The 21,108-nt window shown below is 44.4% G+C and overlaps 1 protein-coding gene across 2 annotated transcripts in view; it reads right to left on the bottom strand.

Moving 5' to 3' along the window:
• EHHADH (enoyl-CoA hydratase and 3-hydroxyacyl CoA dehydrogenase) overlaps positions 1-21,108 on the bottom strand; it is a 47,510-nt gene that overhangs the window by 17,606 nt on the left and 8,796 nt on the right. Inside the window, exons 2-6 of one of the 2 annotated variants that reach the window (XM_032763597.2) lie at positions 18,889-18,992; positions 16,435-16,610; positions 11,402-11,513; positions 10,413-10,517; positions 2,157-2,498 (exon numbers count right to left, since the gene is read on the bottom strand). In XM_032763597.2, the coding sequence (XP_032619488.1) occupies positions 2,157-2,498; positions 10,413-10,517; positions 11,402-11,513; positions 16,435-16,610; positions 18,889-18,992 (839 nt within the window). Of the gene's footprint in view, positions 1-2,156; positions 2,499-10,412; positions 10,518-11,401; positions 11,514-16,434; positions 16,611-18,888; positions 18,993-21,108 lie in introns of those variants that run through there. The other variant, XM_032763598.2, reaches the window with a different exon arrangement.

Genomic DNA, 21,108 nt, shown 5'->3' on the forward strand with positions numbered 1-21,108 from the left:
TCTGACAAACACACACTCACTCTCTCTATACACACACACTCACAGATGACAAAACTGGACTAGAAGAAGAAGAATTTCATACAGATCTCTGTTGATAATATGGAATTAAGTAAGCTCTCAGGACAACACTATTTCAAAATGAAATCATCTATATATGAACTGAGTATGAATCTGTAGCTGAAGTGATATCAGGATAAATGGAGGTAGGAGCACACAGAAATGATCTGATACTATGGGATTAAGCCATTTAACCTCATCTCAGTCCTCACTAGCACAGGTTTATACTGTTCTAAGCAGTTAGTACTAACAGGTTTCCTTCCTAGAATATACCAATCTTGTGTGTTTTAACTTGGGAGGCTGGAGGAGCTCTACCTCCATGACAGCAGGTACCCCTGGAGGGTATATGCAGAGGCACTGATGCCTCCAGAGGACTCTTCTCAGGTCTTCCATCAAAGATAAGGTCTTACTGCAATGAGGCCTTTGGAAAGAATGGAGGGGAAGCTGGGCAGCTTCAGGACTCCAAAGCAGCTCCCAGAACCCCGCTGTAGGAAGTCATTCAAGTTTCCTGGGGCTGCCGTGGTCCTACAAGGTACCCAACATTATTCCATTGTTTCCTTTCCCAGCACTCCTGGGAAATGCCACACCTCTCCAGTTCATTTAGACTGGCATTTGCCATGCTGGCAAGCAGGGCCAGCTCTAGGCACCAGCAAAACAAGCAGGTGCTTGGGGCAGCACATTTGCAGGGGGCGGCATTCAGGCCATCTTCTTTTTTTTTTTCCAACTCACTTCCTCCCCTTTCACAACCCTCCAGAAGCGGAGCCACAGAGCAGCTGGGGATCCAGCATGAGAGCTGAGAACCCATGGGACCCTGGGAGCTATAGTTCCTTGCCTAGCTCCCTGACTATAGAGCCAGCCCTGGAGCGGGAAAAGAACTACATTTCCCAGCAATCCCTTGGCAGCTATCAACAGGCAAGGGAGGGGCAGGGAGTGAGGTAGCTGAGCCATGCTGCAGCTTGCTGTGAGTAGAAAGGGGTGGCACTGTGAATGGGGAACAAGTGTGCCCACGGAGTAGAAGGCTTCGCCCCAGGTATCTCCTTCAGAAGACTTTCCCAGACTGGATTAGGGATACTGGTGTGACCTCACCTTGCAGCCCCTAAAGAAGGAATTGGGTGGACTAAATGGACAGTGCCCATCTCTATCTGAAGCCTAGCAAGGGAGGTATATGGATCCCACTAGAATTTAAAATGAAAAGTAAGGGAGGGGAGGCTCTGGACCTGGGCAGCTTTAGATACAGTACCAGGCACGTAGGAGAATTTCCACTTCTGAGACATGGAAGCAGAAACTGACTTTTCCTTTCCAGACTTAGCTAATATTCAGAAAGGGAATCTAGCACCTGCCTTCCAGATTTGAACAACCTCAGAATTCAGGAATGCTTGAGCTCAATTCGGGCAGTTGTTACTTCATTTCTCCCAAATCAAATATACTGATCCATTGTAACTTGCTGTAGAAAAAGTAGGATAAAATTGAGCAAGAAATGCTCAATGGTTTTTAGAACTGGAATTGCTATTTTCAACAGCCATTCCCTTTTTTTGTTGTTTTTTTTAGTTTTATTTGTTTAAAAGGAAGACAGTGATATTGCATTGGCAAATTCCCCATAGAAAGAAAGAGTGAAACAAAAGAATTATAAAGGCACCTCGACTTTGCCTCATTTATGTAGGACAGTCTTATAATATGCATCCAGATGTCCTCCAATCACACAAGCTGAAAATTGTTCCACTTTACTGCAGTTCTGTAACCATATGGGAACCAGTCCTGTCTGTATTCTGTGCACATCCAAAATTCCTGCTGAATGACCCGCCCTGGGAGTAAGTTACCAGTGACCCAGGCCTGGGACAGCAGGATGGTGTAGGTTGGGGAGGAGAGCCCAGGACTGGGGCAGCAGGGAGGTGCGGGGAGGGCACTAGTGGGAGGAAAGGGGGAAGCTCAGCACTAGGGTGGTAAGGCGGGGGGGGGAGGAGAACCCAGGGCTGGGGCAGCAGGAGTGCAGGAGGGAGCTCAGGGCTGGGGTGGGGGGCAGCCAAAAATTTTTTTGCTTGGGGCAGCTAGAAACCTAGAGCTGGCCCTGCTGGCAAGCATATTGGATCTCACCAACTTACCTATCACAGCTACTTTTCGGATGGGCTGAGCTGAAGCAGTTTTCCAGGAAGCTCCAGAGGATGTTGTCCACTTCTGTGCTGCTCTCTGTGCGAAGAACACATACTGCAGTGCTTTGGCCTGGCCTGAGGACAACAGGAGGTTAAACAGCTCTCTCTCCTTCCGAATACCTTCTGTGAAGGGTAGCTGCACAGAGGCCTTGACTGCTTGGACACACATCTCTGGAGACAGACACCCCCGGGCCTGCTTTTTCACTTTCACAAGAGCCTCGCTGAGAATGGCATCCATGTTGGGCAGACTTTGAACCTGCTTCAGACTGAGTCTGCGAGAATTTAATGGCTGACCTGAGTGGGAGAGTTGAGAAATATAGTTACAGAACTGGCAAGCTTACTGTTTTCCTGGTAGACTACAGATTTTTTTCTCCTTTCTACATGGAAGTCAATGCCTTCTGCTGGTTCGGTTGATGCTTGGTGTGTAAAAATTTCATATGACACTGGAGAGTAATTTGTAAAACGTCTAAAACTCTTCTTCCATTTCCTGACTTCTCTCACAATTGTGATTCTCCAAATGCACAATCTCCAGATGTTCCAGCAAGGCAAAACTCCAAGCAAGCACTTCTTCTCAATTTCTGATGCTCACCGATTCAGGAGCATAAACCACCAAGCATGCTGTATTCTCTGTCTCCATCTCTCCATTTCCCATACCCCTTTGCTAACATCCATTTCCAGTGTTGTATTAGTAATTAGTTCACAATTTACTTTACTACTCAGACACATCCCAGTCAGGGGTCTGGTCCACAGGGTGTTCATGTGAAAGATTTGGGAATGTCATTTGTTTCTGTATTAATTCTGACCTAACAGCATGAATTTCCCATGACACTTTTGGGAACATTCAACAGGATTACAGCCTACCAGAGGGCAATAAATGAATAGCCAAGGGCAGTTTGTTTCTACACACCAGCAAGGGGCCAATCAGAGTCACACCAGTGCATAAGTTATTAAAAGACACTGGTTGCTATGGTGATGGCACAAAGGGATTTTAATTGACCAAAATAAGTTACATTTCAGGCACCCCCTCCAAAAATACAAACTCTTCAGGTCTTTATTTTATTTTCACTCACACAAACTCCCTGTGTTCTCAGGGGAAGTTTGCCTGATTAAAGATGGAGAGAAAAATAAAATAAGAACCTCAGGATCCATTCCATTCATGCTACTAAGGATTCACATGGTGCTTTACAGCATCACAGCATTGTACAGACCATTACGTAATTAGCACTTCCAGTACCCTGAGACGTAATGCTGGACATTGCCACACCAAACACAACAGAGCAGTTCACAGTGGGCTACCACTTATGATATCAGCTCAAAGACAGGAGCAGTTACAGACCCCGACACCTGGCAGTGATCTCCTTGCCTGGTGCCCAGAGAAGCATAATAGTTCTGTGGTCTTCCACTGGAGTTTCTTGGCCCCTGCAGCATCAGCCCAACCAGAGGAGAGTATTTGCTTCAACGATGGCAGATTACTAGAATCTGCCCACCCAGCTGTTCCACTCTCATGGCATCATCTTAGCTATGACAGAGCTTGTGCAGCTGCCTTTCTGGCCTGTCAGCCTGAAGAGACAGAAAAGCAGTAGAGTAGTGCTCACTCCATATTAGCTGCTGAAATGCAGAAACACTAGTGGAGCCATAATGGTAGCTGCCCATCTCAGCTCCAGTTCTTCTTTCAAGCCAATAGAGCATTTGAGAAAAGTACTAGGCACATGATAGATTGGTTTCCTGGGCATGAGATAAGTTAGACAGCCAGGAAACAAAGAGCTTTTTTTAAAAAAGTTCAAATTTATTTATTGAAAACTTGTGAAGAATCCAAAAAGAGAAGGAAAAATACCTCCTGTGCAAGCAGCTCAGCTTTTCTTTCAGAGTATATCTGAAGAAAGATTTCTGACTGAGATTGAACAGATTTTGGTTCAACCTTCCAAAACTGGATGGTTTCATTCTTCTCCAGCTTTATTCTTATTTATTCTCCTTTCCTGAATCTACAATTTTTACCTGCAAATCTGCAGTCCTCAATGTCAGGCCATATATACAGTGGGTTTTCATCTGCTACTCAAAACTGTACTTTGGGATTTGTGGGAGGATCTGATAACTGAAAACAACTGATACTGATGAGCTATACTAAGAGATTTTACATAAAATTTCTGTTGATTTGAGAAGGCCCATGGAAAGAGATGCTACCATATGCTATGGGAGACATTCAGCATAGCCCTAAGGTAGTGACTATCACTTGTAGTTAGGAATATTGAGACTAAAGACCGGACAAATAAAGTTCCTTGCACTGGTGACAAAACATAAGTATTTAACACCTTGACAGTGGTGCTGGAACAATTTGTATAGTGGGACTGCTGAGAACCATTGAACCAAACTGTAAACACTGTATATAATGGAAACCACTTCAAGCCAGGGGGTGCAGCAGCATCCCCAGCACCTTAGTTCTAGCACCTATGCAACCTGATCAGATTATCATAACAGAACTCCCTGCTTAGATTGTAAAATCTTTGGTGTAGGGACCATTTTTTGTTCCGAGGCTGTACAGAACCTAGCACAATGGGGCCTTGACTAGTCCTTGACTGGGGCTTGTAGTTACTATCACAATAAAAATAACTGAAAACGATCAGCACCAAATTACTAACACAATGAGAAATAACCCAAATCCAAACCTGTGAGGGAGAGGCCTGCCCAGGCCACTTCTGGCCTGGTAAGGAAAATAAGGGAAACAGGGACAAAGAGCAGCATTGTCAGCCACAGCTACCTGGACGGTACAAGAACCCTCAGCCAATGAAAGCTAAGAAAGATATACATTACCAGGAGCTATATTCTAGGTGGTACCAATTAGAAGCAAAGGATGTAAAATGTCCCGATCTGTAAAATTTGCAACAACAATAACTATCATGCCATTAAAGTAAGAGAAATAGGTGCCTAAATTCTTGAAAAATTATTCGGCTCCACATGCGAGACCCAACCCCACAGGCTGGTTCCAACACAATGAACTTCCAGACAAGGGACTGAAGACCAGCTGCTAAGATTGGTCCCCACTCCCCAGGCCAGCAGAGACAGGAAGCACATAAAAGGAAGGCAGTGCACCCAATCCATCAGAGGGACAAATGCCGTCCCTTGCTCTCAATTGCTCACCTCTGATCAAGCCAGGAACAACACCGATTGGCTCAAGAGGGCAGTATGTGCATCCCTCTTTGTCTAGAGCAGTAGGCAGCCACAATGGTGAGCCTCAGATTGGGACTGAAAAGAGGCAAGGTTACTGGGAATGTCCCCTGAGGATGGCTGAGAGATACAGTTGGTTTGTGCCTATCTCCAGTGGTCACCACTGAAGAGTCAGGATCTGCCCAGTTACCCTGCAATTGTATCAGTGATACCCATAGGCACCCTTCTACTCAGACAGGAGACACACATCACCACACCTGGCAAATGGGCACTCAGACTTCCTCTTTCCCACCTACAGCCTGATGCCAGGAGGTGCTGCTTTGACCCAAATCTGCCTCAGGTTCTGCTTGGCTCCCAGTGTGGCTGGTCTTTGAAGAATATGTGCTTTCCTGCACTGAGAGCAAGCGAATAGCCAAGTGACAGTTGAATGTCAATTTTCTGGTGCCATCCAGTGGCCACACTGTGTAATGCAGCGCTACATTAGCAGCCGGGACCATTATTTAAAAAAAAGCAAACCAAAACAAAAAAAACCTAGCCTCATGAAAGAACATTCCACTTATAAATTACAGCTTGCAACTCTTCAAGGAATTCACCTATATCTGTAGTTTTCAATGTAGTCTCTGTTCCCTTCTTATAATGGATATTTTCAGAAGTGAGTATATTTATTTTGGCTGAAAAAGCTAAGGCTTGAAGATTATGTTAATTTACCTGACCTGCAGCATATAGTCTTGATTTTCACTGAATAAGTAAATGTGGAGTATTACTTCTATAGATGGTATCTGTGTATTCTTATCCTTAAATACACAAAACTGTACCTGAGTAAGTGTCCTTCGCTAGGAACATTCCATAACAATCTGTGGATGAAGGATGTTCCTCCAACAGGTGAAGACTGTATAGACAATTCTGTTAAGCGCATATTATATTAAACCAAGGAAGCCTTGCACGGTACCAGCCTATCACTATGAAATCTGAAAGACTGAGCTTTAGCCATAAAATCTACAGCATGAGCAGACAGCAAAGCTTTGAAGGAAAATAATCTCCAAGTTGACTTTTTGAAACTGATCTTCCATTTACTTGGCTAAGTATCTGACCGAATATAGAAATTCTAGCAGTTCCACCACAAGTTATTTTACAGAAGCAATTATCCAGCTTACATGTGAAAAAAGGTTCTTCACCAGTCCTATCAGAAAGTGTGCCTAGTGTTATATGCAAGGATAATAAACTCAAATCTTGGTATTTCCTATGCAACTTGGTTGTTGGTTCCCATAAGATACAAGAGCCAACTGGGAAGCACTTACAGAAATTTGAGCTCATGAGTTCAGCCCAAGTAGCTGAGATGGCTGCATCTTTTTTTAAGGTGTTTGGCATGGATGCTGCTGGTTTGCCATAATATGACAGAGAAGTATACAAAGATCCATGTCATAAATCTATCCTATGATTTCTCTGTCAGCTCACTCTTTCATCTTGCTCAGGGATTATGCAGTTAAATAGTGTACTGACACATTTTCAGATTTCAGTCTTCTTCAACAAGGCTTGATGGCAAATCCTCAGAGTAGGTGGGAAATCAGGGCTGACTTTGAAAATGCTGTTTGGGAAAAATAGACAGCTGAAGCAGATACCATGAAAGCTGTAAAGAAAGAGTACATAGTTTAAAAAGCCCTGAGCTTCTTGCTATAATCCTTGTTTGTTACAGTATTCATGGAGTTAATTTTGTTAGTCATTGAGGATGAAATTGAAGTATAGAAATTTTCTAGTAATGACAGTAGATATGTAAATCCCAAAAGCAAATGTCATCAAAGAACAGAATGTTGGATGATTCATCCAGTCCTGAGGTTCTCCTCTGAGGTCATGCTGGCTTTCACCATTCTCAGTCACTGCACAATGCATAACTAACTTGTCACAGAGAAGAAAATAAGCATTCTAATGTCTGGGGGTTTTATCTGATTTCAAATAATATTAAGCCGAAAACCAGAGTATTTGCCATGTCTAGCAATGTGTCTACCATAATTACAGATCTCTGCTATAAACACTGGTATAGACCCTACACAGGGTCATCAACCTGGAGCGTACTTCAGAGTGAATCCATTGCTTCTTGGAAAGACATTGCTGAGAAGGGTGAGAACTTCTCTAAAAGACAGGGGAGGGACAAACATGGAACCTTCATCTAAAACAGGCAGGTGGGGTTGATGAGCAGAAGTTTCTTTGCCTTGCTTTGAACCAACAGCAAAGTATATTAACACATATCTCTAAGAGTTTTATATTTCCATAGAACTTGGTTGTCTGAACAAAAAAAGAGAGAGAAAGAAGGACTGCTTATGGAAATACTTGATTGTTGCTAAAGATAAAAATTGAAAAACTTAAAAATAACCTGAACACAGTGAGAGGGGAAAGTATCTATTGCAGGAGACCACTTCTGCTAGAGAGCTCTTGGACAAAATGTAGGTGAGAATCCTACAAAACACTGATCTTGAGCAAGAACCCATAAATTAAATAGTGTTAAAAAATGGTGCATACAGTCAGGGCCAGTGCAAGGAAGTTTCGCGTCCTAGGCCAAACTTCTACCTTGTCCCCCCCGCCCTCCCGCCAGCCCTGGGGCGCCCCTCACCACAACCTCTCCTGGGAGCCATGCAGTACCTCCCCACCCTAGCTCACCTCTGCTCCACCTCCCTCCCAAGCTCGCAGCCCCGGCTCTAATTCTCCTCTCAGGCTTGCGGCACCAAACAGCTGATTGGCACTGCAAGCCTGGGAGGCGGGAGAAGTGGAGCAGCGACCACATGCTCGGGGAGGAACGCTATAAAAAAAAAATTGGGGGCAACTCCCTAGTTCGCCTTAATGGTAGCACTGGCCCTGCATACAGTCATCTAGAATTCTAGATTCACCCTTTGGACTAAGCTAGCTTTTGTTGGCATAGCTCTTGGCACAAGGCCTGAAGGTCCACTAGGAAAGAGGCTGTAGCAGGGCAAAGCGTCTGCAACCTTCTTTGCGCTGGGAAGAGGTGGAAGTGGACAAACACAATTCCTGAAGAAGGTGGAGTGTTGACAGAAAAAGATATGTGGCCAGGACAGCCAAGGAGCGTGCTAACTCAGTGATTCCTGGCTTGGCTCTCATGTGGAAAGCTCCAGCGGAGTTCATAGAATCATAGGACTGGAAGGGACCGTGAAAGGTCATCTAGTCCAGTCCCCTGCACTCATGGCAGGACTAAGTATTATCTAAAACCATTCCTGACGGGTGTTTGTCTAACCTGCTCTTAAAAATCTCCAATGATGGAGATGTCACAACTTCCCTACGCAATTTATTCCAGTGCTTAGCAACCCTGACAGTTAGGAAGTTTTTCCTAATGTCCAACCTAAACCTCCTTTGCTGCAATTTAAGCCCATTGCTTCTTGTCGTATCCTCAGACGTTAAGAAAAACAATATTCTCCCTCCTCCTTGTAACAACCTTTTACATACTTGAAAACTGTTATCATGTCCCCTCTCAGTCTTCTCTTTTCCAGACTAAACAAACCCAATTTTTTCAATCTTCCCTCATAGGTTTTCTAGACCTTTCATCATTTTTGTTGCTCTTCTCTGGACTTTCTCCAATTTGTCCACATCCTTCCTGAAATGTGGTGCCCAGAACTGGACAATACTTCAGTTGAAGCCTAATCAGCGCGGAGTAGAGTAGAAGAATTACTTCTCATGTCTTGCTTACAACACTCCTGCTAATACATCCCAGAATGATGTTTGCTTTTTTTGCAACAGCATTACACTGTTGACTCATGTTTAGCTTGTGGTCCACTATGACCCCCAGATCCCTTTCTGCAGTACTCCTTCTTAGGGAGTCATTTCCCATTTTGTATGCGTGCAACTGATTGTTCCTTCCTAAATGGAGTAATTTGCATTTGTCCTTATTGAATTTCATCCTATTTAGTTCAGACTATTTCTCCAATTTGTCCAGATCATTTTGAATTTCAATCCTATCCTCCAAAGCACTTGCAACCCCGCCCAGCTTGGTATCATCCGCAAACTTTATAAGTGTACTCTCTCTGCCATTACTAAATCATTGACGAAGATATTGAACAGAACCGGACCCAGAACTGATCCCTGCAGGACCCCATTTGTTATGTCCTTCTAGCATGACTGTGAACCACTGATAACTACTCTTTGGGAATGTTTTTCCAACCAGTTTTGCACCCACCTTATAGTAGCTCCATCTAGGTTGCGTTTCTCTAGTTTGTTCTTTCCCTATTTTAGCCTCTTCTGACCCTATCTCATTTTCACTTCGATGCTCTCCTCAGAACAGGCACCAAAGCAGACCAGTGGTGAAAACATTTTCTGCTTCAGTGAATTTGGCCTAGTGACCTTTAGGTTCTAAATGACCTCTTTATAGGATTGCCATATCTGATGTATTTCCCTTCTCCACAGCTCAGCTTCTTCTCAGACAATGGCAAAGTAACAACAGCTTATGGCTAAAAAAATGAAGAAATGGGCATTTAGAGTCAGATTTATTGGGTCATTATGCCTGACTGGGGTTTTGCCATTACCAAGAGTTCTTTCAGTGCAGCCAGTATTGATTATGCAGCCGAGCTGTGCACAGCAACAAGAAGCCTGGCTGTCCAAGAATGTATTTTATATGGAAAGTGTGCTTCGTCCTCTTATCGACCCAGAAAACCACCTGGGGAGGAAGCAGTGCTGTCGCTCAGGGGTATGGAAGGGTGTATGTTTAGTATGCATGAGCCATAGGGAATATTTAACTGTATTTGGCCCCATCTCTCTGCCTCATCTGAATTTGTTGAGCGCTTTGACGCTCACCAGTATTTTTTAGTTTTTCAGACATACTTCAGGAAAAGAATTGCTCTCTATTTAAAGCTTGTTTTCTGTGGAATTCAAAACCCAGCAAAGAGGCAGGAGATCGAAACGGTGTTTGGAAAAGAGCAAGGGTGCTCTTTTCACAGCAGGCCTTCTTCCAGTTAGCACCAGCTGTTCTCCTTCTGGCCTGCTAACCTGACTAGGCTGAGCTGCTCCTCACCAATGGGCTCCTTGTCATTATTACACTTCCTCCCTTACCTGACACTTTGTTTGCCAAGTGGATTGCTGCATCAATTGTGTTTTCTTCCATGATTTCGTCAATGATGCCCAGCTTCAGCGCTTCAGCAGCCAGCACATGTTTCCCTGTAATGAAGAAATGAGGTGGCTTCAGCTCCCTGCTGTCAGAGATTTCATTTCATTCCATTTGATAAATCTTCAGTATTTGGCTGGCCTGAGATATGTTCCCAGTTGGGATGCATTAGTCACACCAGACAGGAACATGCACTGCTAACTAAATCATTAACTGGCTTTGCTCTGGAATGGCAAAAGCAGGTGTGCTGAGATAACACAGACTGGGAAAAAAACAAAGGGGAGCTAGCAGTAAAAACTGAAGGCTGGTTTTTCTGTCAGTTTTCTCCTGTTCTAATTAACTTTGAAGCTGATTATACACCTTATATTTCCCCAGGTGTGCTCTCTCAGCAAAGCAGGGTACTGGGGAGCAAAACTCCTTTTCATTTAAAAGTTCCAGTAATCTACTGTGTACAGACAAAATGGCAACTCCCTCTTACAAGAAAGAAAATGGTAATAAAATATCAAGATATATGTTACAAAGCCATTCCTTTTGTTCCCCAGTTAGACCACAGCTAATTCCATTCTGCAAGAGATGCATAGGTATGAGCGCATGTACACATGAATGTACCATATAGTGTCACACATAAGTATGCCTTGGGAGTGTTTGCAGATATCGTGTCTGTGCATTCACACATATATACAGTCTATTCTAACATTCTGGCTTTCTCTAAACCAGCATTTAAAGGTAAGACTGTGTTAGCTAGCTCAGGCTAACATCTTCAAAAACTCAAGTTAAGACAAGGCAAGTTGTTTTGACTCAACCAGATTAGCATGTGTTAAAATACAATTGCATTGTCTGACTGGAGTTTTTGAAGATGTTCAGTAGATTGAGCTAGTTAAAATGATCCCGTGTCACATCTTTCCATCCTATTCTAAACAAAGCCAAAGAAATTTACCTGTGGTGATTAGGTCAAGTGCGGCTGGGACCCCAATCAGTCTGGGGAGTCTCTGGGTTCCTCCAGCACCTGGAAGTAGCCCAAGGGTGACCTCTGGAAGACCTACCCAGGCCTAGAGCCAAGCGAAGGTAAACAGAGGGTCTAATTAAAGAAAATAATAATTATATACTATATACAAAAGATGCAAGCACACCAGAACCACAGTCACACTCCGTTCCTTCTAGCAAACTGCTCTGCGGAGCCCCAGAAAGGTACAAATTGTGTTTTTCAGCAGTTTATAACTCTGCTAAATCTGGATACATTTTAATGGGAAAAGTAAAATATACCCCCCCGACTCCACAAACATCACCTGCTAAGTTTCAGGTTCCAGTTTCAAAAGTAGGGACACATTAGAGCTCTTTCAAAGAAATTGTTAAAATAAAGTTCAACATTGGCAAAATTGCCTATTTCCCCCCAACCTAATTCCTGAGAACAGCTGGATTATTTTTGTTGAAACTTAAAAAAAACCAAACCATCATTCACATGATTAAAGTTTAGCAAATTATAAGCAACTGAAATTAGGTGATTATAATAGAAGTATTTGGTAATATTAACTAGGGCTGTGGCCACCTACTCTGCCTCTATTTGTAAACTTTCAAAAGAACTCTAATGCCACAACAAAGTAGTAGAAACTTGAAGTTTGGCAGGGATATAAACTTAGGTCACAGTTCTGCCTTCAGTAGTTTGGTGAACACCTGTGATGATTTGATGAATTATGCCGGGTTAAAGGTGCTGTTTTTTCTCTAGGCACTATTGGCACTCATACATTCATCAGCTGAATGGAAATTCAGGTTTTCAATATTCCATTGGTTTTCTACATGTGTGCATGAAAAATTTGAGTGACCTTTTGTTTTTAATGTGTAGGTACATGTAGAATATGATCTGTGAGATTGTGTATGGGAGGAGGCATGACTCCATCATGGGTAAGTACCCCAGTGTGCCACATGCCATCCTACAGTGCAGTGCCTTTTGGGAACTTCTTGCAATGTGTTGTGGGATAGAAATGACTCACCTAGAGATCTCTAGGAACTAGGAGTCAAGTTCCCAGCATGCACCTTTCTCCATCCCATAATGCCATCCATATCCTAAAATGATTGTGCTTTTTTTATTTCCATAAACCCACGTGGCCCTTTTCACTGTCTGCCATCTCTGACAGAAACCTGAAGCCTGCAGACCTCTGTGCTATTCTCATGAGCACTGCAAATACAGGACACACAATTTTCATGTATTTTCAAATCCACAGAAAGTACTGCAACAATGGGTGACATGAAGATTTCTTGGAGGACAGTTTGCTGAGGGACACAGTGAAATAATTCAAGGTTTTTGGTGGCATTCATGGAGCAGTTGCAGATGGTGGAGTGCTGCTTCTCGGCCTGAGAAACAAGCACTGGCTGGTGAGATTGTATCACAATGCAGGTTTGGGATGAGGAGAGGCTGCAGCACTTTCAATTGTGAAAGGCCAAATTTCTGGATTTGTGTGCTGAGCTCGCTGCAGCCCTTCAGTGCATGGACACCAGAATGAGAGCTGCACTGACAGTGGAGAAACGAGTGGCAATCACACTATGGAAGCTTACAATGCTGGATTGCTACTGGTCAGTGGGAAATCATTTTGGAGTTGGAAAATCTATAGCAGGGGCCATTGTCATGCAAGTGTGTAGGGCCATTAACCATCTCCTGCTATGCAGAACTGTGACTCTGGACAATGTGCGCAGGACATCGTGGATGGATTTGCAGTTTGGAGTTCCTGAACTGTGGTGGTATAACAGATGGAACACACATCGCTATTTTGGCACCAGCCCACCTTAATACAGAATATATCAACAGAAAGGGCTACTTTTCTATGGTTATGTAGCATTGGTGGATCACTGGGGATGCTTCACTGATATCTGTGTGGGCTGGTCAGAGAAGATGCATGATACTCGCATGGTTAAGCACACAGGATGGTTCTGAAAACTCCAAGCAGGAACATTCTTTCCTGACCAGCGAATTACCACTGGTGATGTTGAAATACCAATAGTGATTCTGGGAGACCCAGCCTACTTCTTGCTTCTCTAGCTCTTAAAACCAGATACCTGCTACTTCGACAGCACCAAAGAAAGATTCAACTACCAGCTCAGCGGGTACAGAACAATGGTTGCATGTGCTTTGGTAGACTGAAGGGATGCTGACAGGGTTTACTCACGTAGCGGCCTCTGATGTCCTGCATAATATTTGTGAGCCAAAAGGGGAAAAGCTGCTGCCAGGATGGAGGTGGAGCAGCTGTGAGCAGACTTTGAACAGTCAGACACAAGGGCCATTACAAGAGCTCAGTGTGGAGCTATACGGTTGAGGGAGGCTTTGAAAGAGCACTTTAATGATCACTCACAGTAGTGTTCTGTGCTTGTGCAATCTCTGGACCTGGAGCTGTGGATGCTACTAAGAAATGTCTAGTGCTTGCTGTGCATTTATAACTATTACTGTGTGTTTTACTGAAATCAGGAGTTCTGTGGTGCTGTACATTTACAAGTACTGTATACTTTGAGTACCATTTCACGTTCTCCAATATGTGTTGTGAACAGATAAAGATAGTTTTGCTTAAAAATATATAGAAATTTATTGAGTGGCAAAAACAGTGCAGAAAGACAATGAGCAAAACACAACCGGCAACGCAATACAAACTTTTAACACAGACTAACAGCATGGAACTTTAAAATTTGAAAAGCAACAAACATACCTGTCCATTTCAGTGCACAAATGTGGCTACACATATACCAGCTGTGGTTCTCACAGACCAGTGGATGTGAAGCTGTGGTTTTCCTGGCTGTCCCTAGATGAGAAGTGGAAGGGGCAGGGATGCAGGCTGTGATGCCACTTGGTATGTTGGGGGGCGTAGGGAGCTGCTAGCATCGAGTTCTCTAAGAACTGCAAAGGGTGGGAAGTCTGGGACTTTTGGACCTGTAGGTCAACTAGGGTCTGCAGCATTTGGGACGTGCAGCATGTCCTGCGTAGTCCTCTTCCTTCTCCTCCTCATCAAGGTCAGGCGTTCTCATGGTGTGGAGGGGGCAAAGGCTGCAATGGCAGCAGCTGCTGATAAAAACAGACATACGTGTCATTGGAATTACAGTCACAAGAGAAAGGGGAAGATAAGGACAGGGGGGTTGAAACTAATTCCCTTAAAAACTTTTAAAAAGACATACTTATTGACATGTCAGCTTTGGAACACATGTGCAAAGCACCGCTCTCCAGCCCCAGCCATAGTGGGTATACCCACCAGTGGTGAGGGGAGAGGGGTTGAAGGAATTTTGGTTTCATGAAACAATAAAATGTCGGTGCCTATTTCAATGGGTACAAGCACAGGGCAATGATACTGAGTATTAGAAGTATTTTTCACCAGTAGTGCTGGTTTTAGCTAATATATCTCTCCTAAGGGTCACAAAGGCACAGTGAGCACAGCTGCTACTTGTGTCTCAAAGCTGCCCGGATCTGGATGTCACTCGCCTATTTACTGCAGAGGTGCCAGCCAAACTCATCACAGAGTGGCATGGGAGAGTTTCCCACCACTGAGGAAGAAATAGGGCAGCCATCCCTAGAAACCTTCGGCAGAGGATCACAGAGTATCTCTATGAAAGTTTTATCACGATTTTCTAAGAGGATGCAGCGTACATAAACAAACTGCTCCGCATGATGCCCCCGCCTAACCCAACAGGGAAATGAAAGCAAATACCAACTCAACCTCTGTTTGTTGTACCTCTACCTCTTCTTGTACATGTAAAATTGAAAAGTTGATATTCGTGTCTTGTGAACTTGGATATGGCCTGGTGCCGTCTTTAGATTTAAACACTGTAAGAAATAATGCATGCACACACTTACCAGAGGTTCCTTCCCCTTCATTGGTCTTGTCTGTGCTCAGCTGGTGGGAATGGCTAGACTGCAGTGAAGTCCTGAACAGGTCCTGGCTCATGGCATGGCTGGATCCTTCCACTGCATCTCCCCACTTCCCCGCAACTCCTCTTCCTCCACCAGCTCCTCATTGTTCGGGCTCCTCCAAGGTATCCATGGTGGTCTGTGGGGTGCTGAGGGGATCTCTACCAAGTATGGCATGCAGCCAGTTGTAAGAGTAGCAGGTTTGCAGCACAGCACGAGATTGATAGTTGGTCTCCTTCTCTCTGTGATATGTCTGGTGCAATTCCTTTACTTTGACACTGCTGCTGATCCCTGTTGTACCCCTTTCCCTGCATCCCCAGTGCAAATATTTTTGCAGATGTCTACGATTCTACAGCTGCTCCATAGCTGTGCTTGCACAGTTCTTCTCCCCATAGTCCCAGGAGATCCAATATCTCCTGTCTGGCTTCTGGTCTTTGTGACACCTGGGCAGTGGTGTTTGCAGTTGTGACCAGAGCAGATACTGTTGCAAGGAATGGGGCATAATGGGACAGCTGCTGGAGGATTGTTAGGATGGACCCGTGTCATGCAGTGTCTACACTCGCACTGCATCCACCTCAGTAGGTTGACTATGGCTCTATGCCAGTCAGGGAGGTGGTTTTACTGTGTCATCGCAATGGGATGCTTATGTTGGCTGGAGACAAATTTGTGTGTAGACAGATGCACAAATCGGTTGACACAAGGTGACTTAAGTTGACTTACCTTTGTAGCGCAGAGCAGGTCTAAGTCCCACTCTTCCTATGCACCTGCTCCCGTACTCCCAAGGGCAGTGTAGAGAATGGGAGGAGGTGGGGATGACGCTGTTAAGTGGGATCCTCAGCAGGCAAATGAGGCATTTAGTTATGAGCTCTTCCCTCTAGCCTTTCTTCTGCTCCCAGGAAGGTCATGCCGCAGCACTCTTATTAATTCAGCCTCAGGTTCCCCTGGGCTCCCTGTCCAGATCCTCCCCTTTCCCCTTGCATTTAGAGCACCTCTAAGCATTTTACGCTGTGTAGGACCTTGTGTAGGAGGACATACCCTTCTAATACATTTGTTGCCCTTTCTTGGACTCTCGATGGTTAACAGCATGTTACCTGCGCATGTGCAACCCTGTAGTGACAGCCCAATGCCACCTCCAGTGCTCCTCCCAACGCCATGCCTTCAATGGCAGCCACCACCGGCTTTTCACTTCTCTCTATGAGATCAATTACTGATGCCAGACTGGGCCTGTCTCCTGCCTGAATGGAGGAAAATCCTCGAATGTCAGCACCTGAGGAAACACAGAGGAGCTTAACAAGACCATGAAACACTTGTCATTGCTTAGCACACCCTTCCTTCCAGACAATTAAGCATTAATACTGACAGACTGTGGGCTCCTATTCAATCCTGAACTTGAAGGACAGCAGCCACAATGAACAGATGTGTGGAGTAGGTTGGATGTGGTGAAGAAAGCAGTGAAGATAATCAAACCCACTCATGAGCACAGAGGACCCCTTGAGGAGAACCCTGATCTCAACCTTCTTTCTGGGCCTAGTCATAAAACCTTAGGGATAGATAAGCTACAACTAACTCCAAGGCTGGTGTAATAATCACCATCAATGTGGAGTTAGCACTGAAATTCCCAAAAATGTTTGGTTAAAGAAGAGGTCAGGGTGACAGTATGCAGTCCAGCTCACAGCTGAAGAGCAATATTACCCTCTCCATGAACATCCCACAGGTTACACGCTCTGGAAGTGAACATGTAAGGGAACCAGCCACTTAGTTCCCCACTGGATTCTCACTCCCCACAGGCCTCTGGCATGTGGGGTCTGCTCCTTCCCCACCTGTTGGGGAGACTCAGTGGTGGCTCAGCTGGGGAAAGATCCCTACTGCAGCAGCTGCCATCACAAGACACCTCTACCACAGCCTGAGAGTTTCGGGGGTAGTGACAGGTCTGTACGCAGACATAAAGCCATGTGGCATAAAATAACATGGCAGCCGTGCATCACGGAGAAGGTGAGGCTGTCCTTCGGCATACAGCAGCTCTCAGTTCTGGCCCTGGATCCGTCCTCAGCCCAACTCTTGGGACTACCAGAGGCTCTCAATGCCAGTGAAAGTCACAACTTCAACAGTCTTGATTTGCAACTCTGTAAAACAGCCCTTCCCATTTCAGGGAAAGAGGAAACACTATGATATGATGAGTCAATAGTTTCTCTTTGCAGATTACCTTGATGGGGCTACACGTAATTAGCTCCCTGCAGGGAGTGCCTCCCTGAGTTGATCTCAAATCATGATGAGAGTTACCCCCGCAATCACAGGCCACTGTCTGCCTCAGCAGAGCCTCCGCCTACGGGCAGTGTGTGAGATGTTCTCTAGGGGGCAGCAAGAGACTCTCTAGGCTAATTATACTCAGGCCTCAGTGGTTCAGAAGCCAAATTAGTGACCAACATTACCCAAAAGAGCCACAGTAATATGAGTTCATGGTTTCATTTACTATAGTACTGTATATTCACATTCAAACAGTATGACGGGGAAATATTTATATATTTCTCACAGCAAAACTACTGACCAAGTATTATTATTTTATCAACTGCAATTGGTTAATAACATAGTAAAAGCATCCCGATTGGTTAATCACTTAGATTGGTTAATAATTAAATCACACCACATTTTAATACTATGTGTTGCAAAGAGTTGCAGGAGATACATTAAAGAGACACTTGCGGCTCTCGAGCCTCAGTCTGAGTATCGCTGCTCCAGGCAAAGGGTGAAGGATCCCACCTGCCCTTCCCAATCCCCCTGACATCCAGTCCCACTCCACAGGACAGAAAATCCAGGCTGGGATGAAACTTCAGCAGGAAACTTCCCAACGCACATGGAAATTGAATATAAAACAGGAAACACCATGCTGGGAATTTTGAGTGCTGGGATTCAAGATTGGGGAAGCACCAAATGAGGAGAGTGAACTCTTAGTTTAGTTGGAAGCTGATCTAACCGGGTAGAAAGTACATGTAAAGATCTGAGTACCACCTAATGTCTGTAGAGCCCCAGTGGGATGAAAAGACTTTGGAGAAGATCTGAAGACTACGTAACTGTTGCAAGGTCCTGGTTCCTGGAGACACCTATCAATAAGTGCTGAAGAACTAAAGAGATTTTTTTTTTTTTGTATTTAAATGTTGTGTATTTTTCAGAGGTTGGAGTCAATGTTTCTGCTTTATATATAGCCTCTATTCCTTGCCCATGTTTGTAAACACTAATGTAAACAAATCCTATATTTAATGTTACACAGTGGGAGGGCTGACTACATGTGAAGATGTAAAAAGAATCCTCTGTAGTCTAATTTGGTCTATCTATTAAAAACACTACATTAAAGACACATCTGGTCATTGTTGACTGTTACTGCTAGAATAACGTAAGCATAGTGAGACTACAGATCATGCTTCTACTCTGAAGGATCACAGAATTGTTCACCACGATACTTTTAATTACTGTGAGAAAATTCCCATGGGAGGCTGGAATAATTATTGACTCAGCATGTGTGTATATACTAAATAAAGAGAGAATCTTACCTGCACTGAATGTCCCATTTGTCCCACAAATCACAACAGCTTTCACAGCAGGATCTACATCTGCTTTCTTCACTCCTTGCTCTAAAGCCCGAACAACTGCAGAGCTAAAATAAATCAGAGAACCATCAACTGATACTTACCCACACCGAAAATCTGAGGCATTCACATCTAGCCTCTTCCTCCTCTCCCCTTCTGTGTGAAGTCCGACAGAGCCCCTCTTCTCCTCCCCTCTTTCCAGGTGATCTCATTGACTCATGCTTACCACCTGTATGCTAATGACTCACAGATCTACCTCTCCACTCTTGAGCAGCCTCCTTCCATCCAGTTCCACACCTCAGCTTCCCTCTCTGGTCTCTTCATCAACTTAAACCAAGATGGAACTCCTGATCTTTCCTCCCAAGTCCTCCTCACTCTCTCTGCTCAGTCTGTACCATTGATCCGGTCAATCAGGACTGCAACCTGGGGGCCCTCTGGAAGTACATGTGCTATCTCTCCCCCCAACCACATAGGCTTGGGTAAAGAAACCGAGGGGAGAAGACCGCCAGAGACTGAAGCCAGCAAGACCAGCTTAAGCAGGGACCTGTAGACGCTGGTAATGACATCAATATTTTGGACAGTTTTGATGGGGCTCTCTCTCTCCTGTCCTGTTTGGCTGTTTGCTGCAAGCCCTCCTTCACAGTCTCCTCATCTCAGCCTCACTGCACACATGTCCCCTGACCTTCAATGTCTTCTCCCCTTCCTTGGTCTTTCCATTTAGACAATCTTTTCTCATCAAAAACCCCACCCGCAAAAAATAAAAAAAAATTGTGTAACTCTCATGACATCTGCAGCTATCACATTGCACATTCTGCCTGAAGTGTCTCTTTGGGGTGTCAGAGCTCTGGGGCAGGAAGTGTCTGCTACTATTTGTACAGTACCTAGCACACGTGGGCCCTGTTCTCAGTGTGTCCCAATGCACTACTGTGATAAACAAAATTAATAATAATCTCAACTCCAACCTGTCTCTCACCCATGTGGCTGGGATCCAAACTGAAGGGACACATATAAATGGAAAGTAGTCCAGGGCAGTGGATTTATACTGGGTGCTGGGAGGACCCTGCTGGTGTTAAGTATCGGCAGGGTAGCCGTGTTAGTCTGTATCCACAAAAACAACAAGGAGTCTGGTGGCACCTTAAAGACTAACAGATTTATTTGGGCATAAGCATTTGTGGGTAAAAAAAAAACACTTCTTCAGATGCATGGAGTGAAAATTACAGATACAGACATAAATATACTGGAGAATGAAGAGAAGGGAGTTACCTTACAAGTGAAGAACCAGTGTTGACAAGGCCAATTCAGTCAGGGTGGACGTGGTCCACTCCCAATAACTGATATAGGTGTTGCTTCTCACAGGGACGTGGAGTGGGAGGGCCTGGGACTTCCTACCAAACCCCCTTAAGTGACAAGGCCCAGGTTCAAGTGGAGAGCTGAAGATTCCTGGATTAGAGTCACCTCTACTACCCTAACAGAGAGCAAGGGTCTGGAAGTCAGATGTGCTAACTGCTCTACCACCTGGCCCTCCAAGTACCCAGCACATCGTCTAAGGCACTATATGTATGACAATCAGCAATTAACAAAGGGCTACATTGCTAATGGCTCTGCAAGCTGAAATCAGATAATAAAACCAATTTTGCCATGATGCAGGGAAACAGACTAGATGACTCACTAAAGGTTCTTTTCAAAGAATATAATTATATGTAGCTGGATATCAAACCTTTCTAATTCAGCCATTTCATCTTCTACAGGATGAATGCACAATAACAAGTTTTTGTATTAGCCCCTTTGTCATATCAGGTGCTGTGGTGAAAAACAAGACCTCAAGCTGTGTCCTGTGTTGCATTCCTACTCCCATGATATCAACTATGTCCCATTTATCTCCTCTATCAGCAGACTCTGGACACAGAAGCACCAAATTCAGCCACTGCTGGACAGATTAAATAGAAGAACATAATGAAACATAATTTGTAAGCAGGGGAAGGGGGAACAAAAACCCACACATATAGTACAAAATGTGATATTTTACGCCCATTCAGTTATCCTTCTGAACATACTGTATAGAATAAATGCACAGAAGCAGAAAGTGCCTCTGAGGAAGAGGCATTGAATGTGCTCTAAGCATTTCTGTGCCTGCGGTGTGCATATGATCAGCAGTTATAACATACTGAGTGTGCTCAGAAGTGT

The sequence above is a fragment of the Chelonoidis abingdonii genome, chromosome 8 (genome assembly GCF_003597395.2).
Source record: "Chelonoidis abingdonii isolate Lonesome George chromosome 8, CheloAbing_2.0, whole genome shotgun sequence".
Lineage (NCBI taxonomy): Eukaryota > Metazoa > Chordata > Testudines > Testudinidae > Chelonoidis > Chelonoidis abingdonii.